This window comes from Larus michahellis, chromosome 2, assembly GCF_964199755.1.
Source record: "Larus michahellis chromosome 2, bLarMic1.1, whole genome shotgun sequence".
In the NCBI taxonomy this organism is placed as follows: Eukaryota; Metazoa; Chordata; class Aves; order Charadriiformes; family Laridae; genus Larus; species Larus michahellis.
In genome coordinates this window covers 35,598,473-35,610,951 of record NC_133897.1, presented here as the reverse complement: position 1 = coordinate 35,610,951, position 12,479 = coordinate 35,598,473, and the positions used below count along the sequence as shown (strand labels likewise).

Sequence of the window (12,479 nt, the reverse complement as noted above, 5' to 3'; positions counted from 1 at the left end):
ATAGGGTATATGTGAGCCTCTCAGGGTGGACTAGTTAGGGTGGACTTGGATGGACTAGTTTAGCTGATCTTTCAGGGTCTCTTCAGTCCAATTTTCATAAAGTTTTGTGATACTTGGAATTCAATTTGAATCTGTAGCTTCCCAAAGTTCAGGTTTTATTGTTTTCTTAAGTCAAATAGGTTGTGGAGGAAGAGATCAAACTGGAAACATTACATCCAAATTTAGATACGAGTTCCCCTAGTTGGCATGTGCCTGTAAGTAGAGAGAGAGAGATATTAAAACATTTAGCGTTTCCATAGCTGAGAAATCAATAAACAGAAAATTCCTGCTCTGAAGTTGAATGTACAAAGCTAAAGCTGCCTCTGAATAAGCCTGTACCCAAAAGACACCTAACTCATAGCAGCCAAGCAATTTTCTGTCTGCTGGTTTGGTTTAAAGTTACATAAAACTTTCTAACTGTTATGAAATAACATTTAAAATGGGGTTAAGACCTATCCAGACCTATACATTAATTCTTAAGTACCTGTATCTGTGTAATACATTTCAGAATATGTGACGAGAAAAAAAAATAAGTATTTTACAATCTCTGCTCCTTTTATCATGTAATAGTGTATAAGTCTTAACTGATTTTGAGGTAAAAGAATTTATTTCTTGTATTTCCAATTACTTCCATAATCTGTGGGTTATTGTTTGAATGAACTTGTAGCTATAAAATGAACTTGTTTTTCTTTTTTTTTTTTCTTTCTTTTTTTTTTTCCTCCTTACCTTTTGTGGTGAAAACGTCATCTTTCACCTAATCAAAGAAAGAACAGTGAAGGGACAGGAACAATGTACAAAGTTGTATATCTTCTGTCATTTGGTGTTTCTGCTTTGTGAATAGAGAACAATGGTGGAAATAGATTCTTTCACCTTCCTTTTTTTTTTATTTTAATAGTGTTATTTCTGCAGATAGTGTAATTTGTGCAGGGAAAAAGAAACTGACTTCCTCTGCCTGGGTTTTTTGTTGTTGTTAATGATGCATTGTCCTCCTTCCTCCAGACATTCATGTTGACATCAGTGTGCAGGACAAAGGTTCGTTCACAGTTCGGCAGAAAAGATATGACTCGACATTGTATAATTCATTTTGAATTGATTTTACTGTTATAGACTCACCTCTCTAATCTGTAAAGGAAAAAAAAAAAAATCCTGTTGGCACAGGAGATGAACTGACATTTCTATTACCGAGCATTTCGTTCCAAAATGTTGATGAACCTCCTAAAGCTCCAGATGGGATAAAGCATGTAAAGCTGAGCAATGTAGTGAAAACATCTTTCATTAGCAACCGAGATGATTGCAAAGTCTTTTCCATCACTTAATTTTTAGGTTTAAGTGAGACCTTAGTATTTGTTCCTTAACCTGCTGTACCTATTGTGTCAAGAATCACCAAGGGAAAGAAGATGATTCTGATGTGTCCTGTAGGAAACGAAAAGTCTTGCATTTGGTGTCTCAGTGGACTTCTCTCTACAAAGACTGGTTACACGAAGATGAGCATTTAAAACAATTTTTAAAGGTATTGCAACACTTTCTGACACGTTTCAGCACTGTGCAATTATCATGCTATGTCTAAAAAGCCCCAACAACAAAATCTATAATATAAAATGTTTCTTCCTTGAATGCCTTAGAGATAGTCAGATTGGAGAGAAAGTCTGTAATGTCAGTACATTCAATGTCAAAAACATTACTTTCAGATATGAAACTAGAAAATGGGAAAATTTAGGAAAGTAAGAAAACTACAAAGATGTGGAGGTTCCTTGAACACAGTGGTCATCTCTGCCAGAACAGGGTCCACAGTCAGTACGCAGAGGATCGCAAATGAAGAGAGAGTTTTGTGGTCCTTGTAAGAGATGCTACTTTGACTGAGGAGTGAAATGCTATTCCACAGTGTTTGTCAGGTGCACACAGAGAGCAGCACAGCTTCATGTATTTATAATAAATAAAATTATGTCCTTACTTATAAGTGAGGATCTTCTAGTCTTTCTGAATGAGTTCCGGAAGCTTTTATAATTCTCTTGAAAATTTGCAAATACCCATGTTGTCGCTGACCTGAGATCCATATGGTTCTTGATTTTATTTCATTTTTTTCCCTGCTCGTTGAAAGATGAAAGTATTTTAGGAGACTTTGCAGGAAAGTTTTTGGAGGAAACTCTTTGTCTGCAACTAGAGATCTTCTTAAGAGTCTTTTTGCTGTCTTCAGTCATTCGCTCAAGATAAAGAGGTGAAACATTGGACTTAATTTGAAGAAAGTCTTGAGCTTCCCTTCCTTTTTTTGTTTGTTTGCTTTGGTTTTGGAGTAGGACACACTGCATGTGAAAGCAGAGACCTCAGGATTTGTGCTGTTTGGTCCCAGAAGTATAGTGCTGTCCTGGAAAGGGGGCATTGTTCCAGCCGTCAGTTAGGTTCCATTGCATTGCACCTGTCTTGATGCAGGGCTTGTCTTTCTGGCCACGGAGGGGTGTGACTGTGCATTGTCACGCAGTTTCTTTGCTTGAGGCTTCTGCGCAACATTAAGCAGCAGCAATGTTAATGGTGGCTGAATTATATGTGCAAAAACGATATATAGGATTGTAGGCCAGAATCATTCACGCTGAAATTTATGAATGTAGGAGTGTTAATTGGGCGAAAGCAAACCTGATGACTCAGCTCATACGTATGGTCCTCATTTTCTTGAAAGGGAAAGAGAAGGATCTACGTGCAGATTCTGAAAAGGTATAGAGAAAATAGTTCCTAGAATTTCAATCATGAGAACTAATTCAGCTTATTTACCTCTTATCCGAGGTAGCGTCTTTTACATTTAACTGAGGTTCCTGATTGATGATATTCACACAATGCCTCCCCCAAAAATAAGAAGTAGGGTTGATTTATTTATTTATTGGTTTACAACTAGGAGTATGTTGTTATTTGTTTGTGAGAGACATCAACTCAATTTAAAAAGCATGCAAACGTGAGGAAAAGTGAAGGAGAACATTCTCCATTTTAAAAGTCTTAATCAAATGAACCTGGTTGTTATCATTTTGGGTAAGTGATGATGGTGTGGTGTGTTCTCATGCTTCAGAATGTGTTCTTCTGACCAAACCCAGATTTTGTGTAACGGCCACAAGTGTTGTTTTAAATCTTCCGGTTTGTAGACAAATGAGTGTCAACATTTTGCCCTCTCGCTTGGTGGTGACACAGAGAGTGTTTCTCCAAAGGCAAGCTGGATATTGACCAGTCTGGAAATTTAAACAGGAACATTCTCTCCTTATGGGTCTTGCAGAAATACAATGATGAAATTTGTTTTAGTAAGCTAGTGCCTGAACTGATTTAGACCGCTAATGGGATGCTTTAGGTTTATGTTTGCGTTGTCAGATCTTTGCAGATACCGTTTTATTTTGTAGACGATATACAGGAATGTGTTAGATGATGTGTATGAATATCCCATTCTTGAGAAGGACCTGAAAGAATTTCAGAAGATACTTGGGATGCATCGTCGTCAGTAAGTATTGATTATATTTGTGATCAAGTCTCCTTTTATTTAGACTGTAATTTATTTTTGTTGTCATCTTGCTGTAATTCATTAAGGTGATGAGTGATACAAGTACTGTATTCATTTTTACAAATCATCTCGTCTTTAAGCTAAAGCTGGATTATTCAGCCTTCTCTGATGTTTGTTGGGTGGTGTGTGTGGTTCAGCAGTCACTCCCATCAATTTTGGTTGCAATGACTTGCAAGTAGAGTGATGCTTTGTGGAAAAGCTGGCAAAATTTCCCTTGGAAGCTGCAGTCTGTGACTTCAGGTGGTACCTTCATTCTCATTCTCTCTCTGCAATCTGCACTACTGAGAAGTAAATCTCTTTTGCGATAGTCATCTCAGGGTTACTATTTTACTAATAATTATGGTATTTGTACTCCAACAAATGGGAGTTTTTTTCTGTGGTTTGGCCCCTGGGAAGTGGAAAGAGCTGTGTCCCTGAGGGTGGCCCTGACTAGCTTACACTGGGGACCCAAGCTGTGTCTGTGTTCTCCGGCAGCTCATGGGCTGGCAGCATTGCTTTTCACTACATCCTTTGTGCCAGTGACGGAAACTTCCTTTTCCTAATCTTTGGATGGAACGAATAATTTGGATTTTCCTTTTTGTTTCAGCACTGTAGATGAATATTCACCTCACCGAAAGGTAAGGCAGACCTAATTGTTGCTGGTTGCTAGATAACTTCCCATCTCACTTTCTTTCCTTCTGCCCGCTTTACTTTCTTTTCTTGGCTTCCCAATTGAAAGTGACTGGTGGCCAAAAACATGACAGGATACATCAGTGAGGTTAGACCTGCAACGTTGCTTAAGGAATTTTTTTTTTTTTTTTTCCTCGTTGTCATCTGTGTGAGCTAACCTGCAGTGGCTGTGACAGTATTAGCATCTTAACAAGAGGCTCTGAGATGTCAGAATTCAGGAGAGGCCCGGGAGCGTGTCCCCACCGGGCTGGAGAGATGTAGCAACCTGGGCAAACCAGGCCGAGCACAGGCATTGACTACGGATGTCAAGTAGGCAGAGCAAAGGGGGGGATTTGTTGTGACAGGGACAGAGAAAGAAAGAGAGGAACATGAATCCGTCTATTTATCTGGAGGGAGAAGACGCAGCCAGGGAAAGCTGGCGTACAGGCTGCACGGAGGTGAATTGCTGTGCTCGTCAAATTTATGGGGCTGAAGCTGAAGTGTGTAATAAGCTTAAAATGTTACTGCAGAAATGTGGAAGGCAGAGCATGAGATTGCAGTGAAATTGCTAAATAGGCTGATTGGTACATAGGAAATGTATATAAGAATAAGAGTGTAAGATATGGGCTATGAACGTGGCTACAGAGAACCTTGAATCATCCAGGCTGCTTAGCCTAGGCATGTCCTGCTTCCTCCAAAATCCCCACCTTGGCCATTATTTAGTAAGGCAACTCCCAGTTCACTGATCCAAGAAGGGGTGGGTGGATTTCCTATACAGGAACCTTTTTGGCCAGATGTCCGGGCTGAATGCGGTGTTGTGTGAATTACTGCTTTGTAAAGAACAAGGATGCAGAGAGTCACTGTTGTCTCTTTTTTCTTTTTTTTTTTTTTTTTTTCCTCCCACACTCCCTCACAGAATAAAACCTTTTTCCACCAATTCAGTCTAAAGGAGAACTGGCTGCAGCACAGAGGAACCATGAATGAAACAGAAGAAAGTAAGTATGATTGAAAGAGTGGAGGAAAAACTCCAAAACTGCGAAATTGTTTCTCAAGGGCTGCCCGTAGTGTAATTTTTTTTTTTTTTTAACTGACATGCGGCTTCTGAACAGGACCTTAGGACCACAAAAGGAGGAAGATTTGACTGTGTAAGGTTAACTTCCCACCTCCTACTCTGCAGGGGTTCAACAGTGACATGACATCTCAAAGGCTTTTTGACCCTGTCGGGTTCCTGCAGCAGCCCTGTGGCAGAGCTGTGTGCCTCCCAGGAATGCTGGCAGCCCATCCACCAGGCATTATTCCTGCTCCATTTCATGCTCTCGGTCTCTTGACCTAGATCTTGGTTGCAAAAGGTGAATGAATGAGCCTGTTACATGAAATGGGCCAGGATCTGCTACCTCTGGGAACTCGCCTTGATTCCTTCTCTCCTTGAAAACGTCTCCATGTGGAGTGCAAGGTGCCACTTCGCTTTAATGTCAAGCATTTCAAAATGCAATTTCCCTTCCTCACTACTAATGCAACAACACGGTGAGGCTGTTGCCCTCCTGCAATGCCCGTACAAGGAAGGAGCCAGGGAGGAGGATAAAGCCGGGTACAGAGAACAGGCAGAAGGACCTCCTACCTGGAAGTCTCACCCTAGGATGGTATATCTTCAGTTCTCACTGGGAACAAATGTCCGGAAGTTTACTTGAAGTCAGGATATTTTTAGCGCTCATTTGTGACAGAATAAAAACTGAGCTCCTTCAATGCCAAATCTTTCCACACAATACATGCTGCTCATAGATATCCTCTTTCCGTGCTTCAAATGCAAGTTTATTTGAGGCTTACGTTATCAAGGCTGCTTCTAAAAATGTCGTTTCTGGATGAGAACCCCCACACTCATTCTTCTTAAAAAGTCAGACATGGTTCATGGGTGAATGGGGGGGAAGTGTGCTGTCACCAGAGAGGGGACAGACTGCATGGCTGTGGGGACATGAAGGGCAGGACCCATCAAGGCCAGCCCTGACTGGGTTAAATTGCTTTTATCTCACTCCCTGAGAGCGTGAGCCATGGAAGATGATGGGATTGAGGGAATGAAATCGCAAAAGTGGAGTTGGGGAGAGGAGAGACAGGCGCTGAGGGTGAACATCTAAGTCGGTGCAATGGAGTGCTGCTGCTGCTGGCACTTGTGGAGGATGGGTCTGTCCAAGCCGCACCCTGCCACTGGGCTGGAGGCATTTTATCCCCTAATGTAAGCATTACCAGCGTGACCTGCAGCCTATGGCTGCTTCCTCCTACTGGCATTCCCTCCTGCAGCTCACAGAGGAGCAGCGGAGGCTCCTGGAAGAGAGGACGTGGTCCATGCCAATAGATACCACAGACAGGATGTTTGAAAGGTGCATTGGGGAGCAGGCTTTGGGAGAATCGGTGTGATGGTTGTGCTTGAGAACCTGACCTGTGGGTTGGTTTAGTTCGATGTTAAACAAAAGGATATGTCAGTAGCCCAGTTATAAATTAACATATTGCTGTCATCTTCCCATCCCGAATGACAGAGGGAGATTTCAAACAAATTCGCTGTAGGCAAGTTGTGTTGCATGCTGCATATGGAAGCCAAATATTTCTGTCAGATTTTTTAAAATATATTTTTCTACCTAGTAGTTTAGTGTGCAATTTGTTGTCTCTATCTTTTAATGAGTTATATCCATTCCGAAGAGAGATTCTGCCATAGGATCAACATCTGATTTACTGTCTGTCAGCAGAGACAGGTGAAGAAAAAATTATAAAATCAAATTACTTTTCTTCCCCAAGGTTAAATGTTAAGTTCCTCCTTCCTTCTCATCTTCATTTTTTCTTTACTACAAGAGAAGAAAAAGGCTATTCTCGAGGACAGAGTTCTTAGCCACTTCTGGCATGGTCTCAGTTAATGAAAGTGCCCTGAAGCCACGAAGACTTGTAGGACAAACAAAGAGTTATTGCTACATACATCTGTCAATAAAAATAATTTAAAAATATAGGATTTCTGGCAAAGAAAAGTTTTGTCTTATACTGACATGGTAGCAGCCTGTCTGCAATAAGAACTGCTAGTGTAGAAGGAAGGAAAGTTTAATTAAGCATTGAAGTGAGTATGAAACCAAGAGTTGTGGTGATTCTTATTAGCAGATGTTGTGATTTTTGAAATATTTTTGTGAGTCTGCAGCTCTGTTTCTTCCCTTTTAAGTATGGCAGCTGTATTTCAAAGAACTGGCTACAGCGAACTCAGCAAAAGATGTAAACCTAAAATTCTGGCAAGCAGAAGGAGGGGAGCAGAAACAAAGTACTGTCTGAGGTGACCACAGCATTAACTGCTGGGACTCTCCTTCCCAGAGCCTCACCAGCTCATGGACTTCAGTGGAAGTGATGAGCCAGTGGAATTTCTCCAAACCAGTCCCTTTTATGTGTGCTGCAAGTGGTTCAGGGAAAGAGGTGTCACAACTAATTGCATTGCTGTTTGGGCAGCCTCTGCTGGTGCTAAAATACCCTGGCAATTCAAGCAGTTTAGATGTCTAGACAGATAAGGTAGCAGCAGTGGTTGAAGAGCATGGAGTGCTTTTCTTGCAAAGCCGCCTGTTCCAGGTGGAAGCGGAGGTCCAAAATAATTTCAGCAGCGGATATAGAATATACTGAAAGGACGGTGATTTATCTGAACCTAAAAGGAAGGGAGAAAAGATGGCAACAGCTGAGTTTGCAAAGAAGACAGGCTGTAGAGGAGATTGTCCGTGACAAATCCTCACAGTAGGAAGTCTTAAATAGGTCTTGCTGTGAGGGTCTCTGTTTCCATTTGCTTGACCTTCTCATTTCCCAGGGCGAAGGGGTGGGAATGGGGGGAATGGTGATGTTTATGCTTAGTTTCGTGTCCCTGTGGGTCAGGCTGCGGCAGCCACCCAAGGCATGGCCACGGTTGGGTCTGCAAGGTTCTCCCCTGCTCTGTTCAGGTGTCCCTGCCTACTGCTGAGTGTGTCTTTCTTCCTTTGTGCAGTTTTCTGCCGTGTGTATATAACGGAGCACTCCTATGTCAGTGTGAAAGCTCAAGTATCCACTTCAGCTCAGGAGATACTGAAGATCGTAGCAGAAAAGATCCAGTACCCAGAAGAGGAGTTGGCGCTGGTGACAGTCACGTTCTCTGGCGGTAAATAACTTCCCTTCATCGGATTACTTACCTTTTAGTGCACCACGTAAGGGAGGGCTGACATTTTCTGGTGCAAGGATACAGCGGTTCCTGTGCGGGCCCACAGCTGGATGACCACGGGAACAATAAGGAGCTGCTTCCCAGAGAGTCGTTTCCATGGCAACAGCTCATTCTTGGGTACTGTTGGAGACAGCATCTCCTCACTGGGAAAGGAGAGCAAAGGACTCTCAGTCTCCAGCAGCACTGCAAGATTTTATTTTTTCCCCACAGATAAATCTCCTGCTTTCGCATTTAAATTAATTTGGAAGGCGATGAGGCATGGTTTGCTTTAAAAATATAAAAGGGAATAACAAATACTATATGCGCGGCTGTTTCCTCATTTATGGCACGGGTAATGAATATTCTCCAACAGAAAGGAGGGGGACATATATTTGCACAGTGGAGACGAGAGCAAGCCAAGCAGTATTTTGTAAGCAGTCTTGCTTACAACTGACATTTTCTGCCTATTATATTTTTAATGTTTCTCATAAAACAGAAAGGCTTAATCTCTTTTTTAAGGAAGACCAGACTGATCGTGGGCTCATACTAGGGACCAGCCAAACCCCTAAGATTTTCTTTGGTTTTGATTTTTCTTTTTGGCAGGTCTCAAGCTCTTTGGTCAGATTGTTTTGCTCATTGCAGCGTCTTTTGGCTCTTGGGGAATATACAGGAAGCAATTTAACTGGGCGCGTGGAAATGCGAAGCTGCATCTACAAAAAGGGGCTAAGAGTGGAGAATATCTTGGCCGTATTCTCAGATAACGTTAGTTGGTGTTGATCCGTTGGGACAAAGGATGCATCCTTACAGATATAGCACTCGTTGCTAGTTCTTTGTCAGTCTAGTTAAATGAAATATACACAAATGCTGGCTTGTTCTGGTTATTTATTTGATTCAGAAGTGGAAGGTCACATTTTTCTCCCCCACGGTGAGCTCAATGAAATAGCCGGGTTTTTTTTGCAGGGCACTGGTGTGGGTGGCCGAGAGATGGTGCCCTGCCCTGGTTATCCAGGGCCTGGGCATGGAGTGGCCACACAGGAGCATTACACGTAGGTGTCCTGGCCAGCCAGGCTACATCATTTGCAAGCACACTCTGTTTACCCTTGTGTGTGCCCAAACTCGCCTCCAGTGCGTTTCATAGCGCTGCAAAATCACTGCGCTGCTGCTGTTTGTCAGGTCTTGCGCTCCTGTTCAAGAGCAGGGCAAGTTTAGCTTTGATAGCAATAGATCTGGTGCTAACTGCCGAACTTAGGTAAAGAAAACCAACAATTCATAAATAACAAAGCACACTATTATCTTTGGACCGCATTGGTTCCCAAGAAAGCCACAGAACAGAAGTGGTTGCCACTTGGCATTTGTACATGACCACTGTAACCCTAAAAATGTTATTTAGTCACGTTGCCTGAATTAATTGGAGATACCACAATTTCAGTATCGTTGTTCCTATGCATTGTCACTCCTGTGCTGCGAGCAATAAACATCACCCTGCCACAATTTTTTTTCTTTGATTTTTGGCCGTTTGCATGACTCAGAACTGTCATCTGCCACCCACTTGGAGGGCAGCAGCATGAGCATTGGAGAATGCATTTCTATCATACTCCTGAAACAAAACAAGCAAGCTCTTTTTATTCAAAATTACCTTGAAAAAACCACACTGGTAGTTCAACATAAATGTATCTGGTGTCGGTAGAAGCGCGGATAAGAGGGAAAACAGGCTGAAATGATGTTTGGCTCTCAGACTTCTCCTGGTCCTACTCCTCTCTCATGGGCAATGAAAAGTCCAAGGTAGCTGGCGACATGCTTGTAGTGCTTTTGGGTCCACATTAAAACAATCACTGCAATCGAATCTCGTGTGTCAGGTCTCCAGAAGATTATTTGGAGCCCACAGGATCAGAGAGTTTTCCCAGGGCGGACTTTTAGCAGTGTTCTGGGTTTTGATTTATTTTTCCCCACACCTCTCTCTGATGCATCAAAGATTGCCCAGAGCTGAACTAGTACTCTGAAGTGGAGAGAAAGAAAGAAAGAAAAAAAAAAAAAGGTCCTTTCTCTTTGCTACTAGTTTGGTGTGTCCCAGTCTTTTACTCAGATGTTTCCTAAATGAATTACTCTAGGTCTAGAGGGATTTCTGTAAATACCATACTGTAAAGGACTCTTCAGCTCTGCTCCATGGGGTGCATTTCACGGTGTTGAGAGTCTTTAAACTTCTTTTCCTATCGAATGGCTGCAGCTACTGATGACATCTCCACCCCTGCTCTTGTCTGCCCGTGACACGCAGCAGCTCAGTCTCTGGAGGCCGAGACGCTTTGCTCTAACAAAAGTCATGTTTACAGTGGATGCACCGGGTTGAAAAGAAATGTTGTATAATGCATAGGAGGTTAGGCTAGATGATTTAAGAGTCTCTTTCTGTTCTATCCTATGTGAACTCCAGGCTGAAAGCAGATGCTGGAACTTTTTGTGCTCTAGTGCAGCATCAGAGACATCCCGCCTTTATTGTGCCCAAACGGTATGGAGGTGACAGTCCTCACAGGGACTGGATTTGATGCTTAGTTACATTCTAAGAAGCTGATGTGGCTTTACAAATATATTTGTAATGTTTTTCTCATATTTATATATGGCTTTTACTCCTTTCCTAAAGCTTCTGTGTTTTGTTTTCTGTTTTTACAGAAAAACATGAACTACAACCAAATGACTTGGCTATCTCAAAATCTTTTGAGTCATCCAGTCGTATGTTTGTCTACCGAAAAGATCTGACTGATTCTTTGGTAAGGATGTGTATTGTATACTTCCCATTTTTTATTTGTCTGACTCCAGATCAAGAACTTAATATTCCTCTCAGAGGGCTTTTTCAATACAGAATTTATTTTTGGCTTCCTTAGTAAAGCTTACTGAGCTGCTCTGTACCTGAAAAAAAATAATATCTTGCATTAACAGCAGTTACTTGACTGAACAGTAATGGAATTTGTTCATCAATTTCAAATAGACCAAAGCTTCTGGACAGCTTAAATCTTTCAATCTACATCAGCCTGGAAAAGCTGACTTGTGCTTGTACAGGACTGGATGGGATAAGGATTATTCAGGGCCCACATGACTCCTTTTTTAAATTATTTTTTTTTTTTAGTCTCCCCTCTTTGTACCGCTGTCACACTGAAAGTGGCTGGTACGTATTCACACAAGGTGATGGACAAACTCTGTGGAATTACTACACGTAGAAATAGATGTCGTGTGAGTTCTACCAGAATTACTGGGCATCAGTGTGACCCCAGTGTGGTGGCAGCCGCGTGGTCAGTCTGTGGCTGGTGTAAATCGCCGGTGGTATGTCCTTTTCCCTTCCTTCTGTCTGTCTCTCCGTCCTCTTGCTGTTGCCGGGGAGGGGAGCCAGGCAAAGGGCAGCAGGTCCCTCTCGTTCCCTCTGTCCTCAGAAACGAGGATCGCAGACTCTCTCCCCCCATGATTTCCCAAAACCCCAGTGAGGTGGGAATGGACAAGCACTCACAGAATTACTCTTTCACTAGTTTTCTGCTAATTATGCAGATGTTTCGAGGAAGGCGCAGGGACTGTATCGCAGCTGACTTCTGTGCGTTGTCAGTACCGCTAGGATCTGTGCATTCATCCTAGGGATGAGAAATGTCTATTTACATTTTGTTGGATCAATGTGCCCCGAAGAGCTGACACACCACTATCATTGTAATCTGTCATCCCCATTATCTCCGGCGTTGTAGCCACCTCTAAAAATGCGAATATTAAGGGAAGGTTTCCAGTGCAGACAGGTGACAGCCAATCTAGTTTCATTAGTTACATAATAAAAATCGCGAAACTTGCTGTAACTGTCAGAAACATAGCACCAAAGTAATGGCTTAACTGATAAGAATAATCTTTCATCTTGGCAGATGGTTCATGTGCCAAGTTTCAGCCTGATGAGGTAAAAAAACCCAAGAGAAATGCAAACCTTTGAAAATCCAAGCTAATAATGGAAGTGTCAAATGACCCTTAACACCAGCAGTACCAGTGCACCCCACAGTCATATGATAAGTAACTTTTATGAATCAGGACCCACAGTGTTTTAGTGTTTGTTGGTGATTACAT

The 12,479-nt window shown here is 42.2% G+C and overlaps 1 protein-coding gene across 1 annotated transcript in view; it reads left to right on the top strand.

Moving 5' to 3' along the window:
* Positions 1-12,479, top strand: part of RAPGEF5 (Rap guanine nucleotide exchange factor 5) — a 163,945-nt gene that overhangs the window by 126,886 nt on the left and 24,580 nt on the right. The window contains exons 13-18 of the mRNA XM_074574833.1: positions 1,405-1,549; positions 3,414-3,511; positions 4,158-4,188; positions 5,136-5,214; positions 8,211-8,360; positions 11,061-11,158. Of these exons, the coding sequence (XP_074430934.1) occupies positions 1,405-1,549; positions 3,414-3,511; positions 4,158-4,188; positions 5,136-5,214; positions 8,211-8,360; positions 11,061-11,158 (601 nt within the window). The remainder of the gene's footprint in view (positions 1-1,404; positions 1,550-3,413; positions 3,512-4,157; positions 4,189-5,135; positions 5,215-8,210; positions 8,361-11,060; positions 11,159-12,479) is intronic.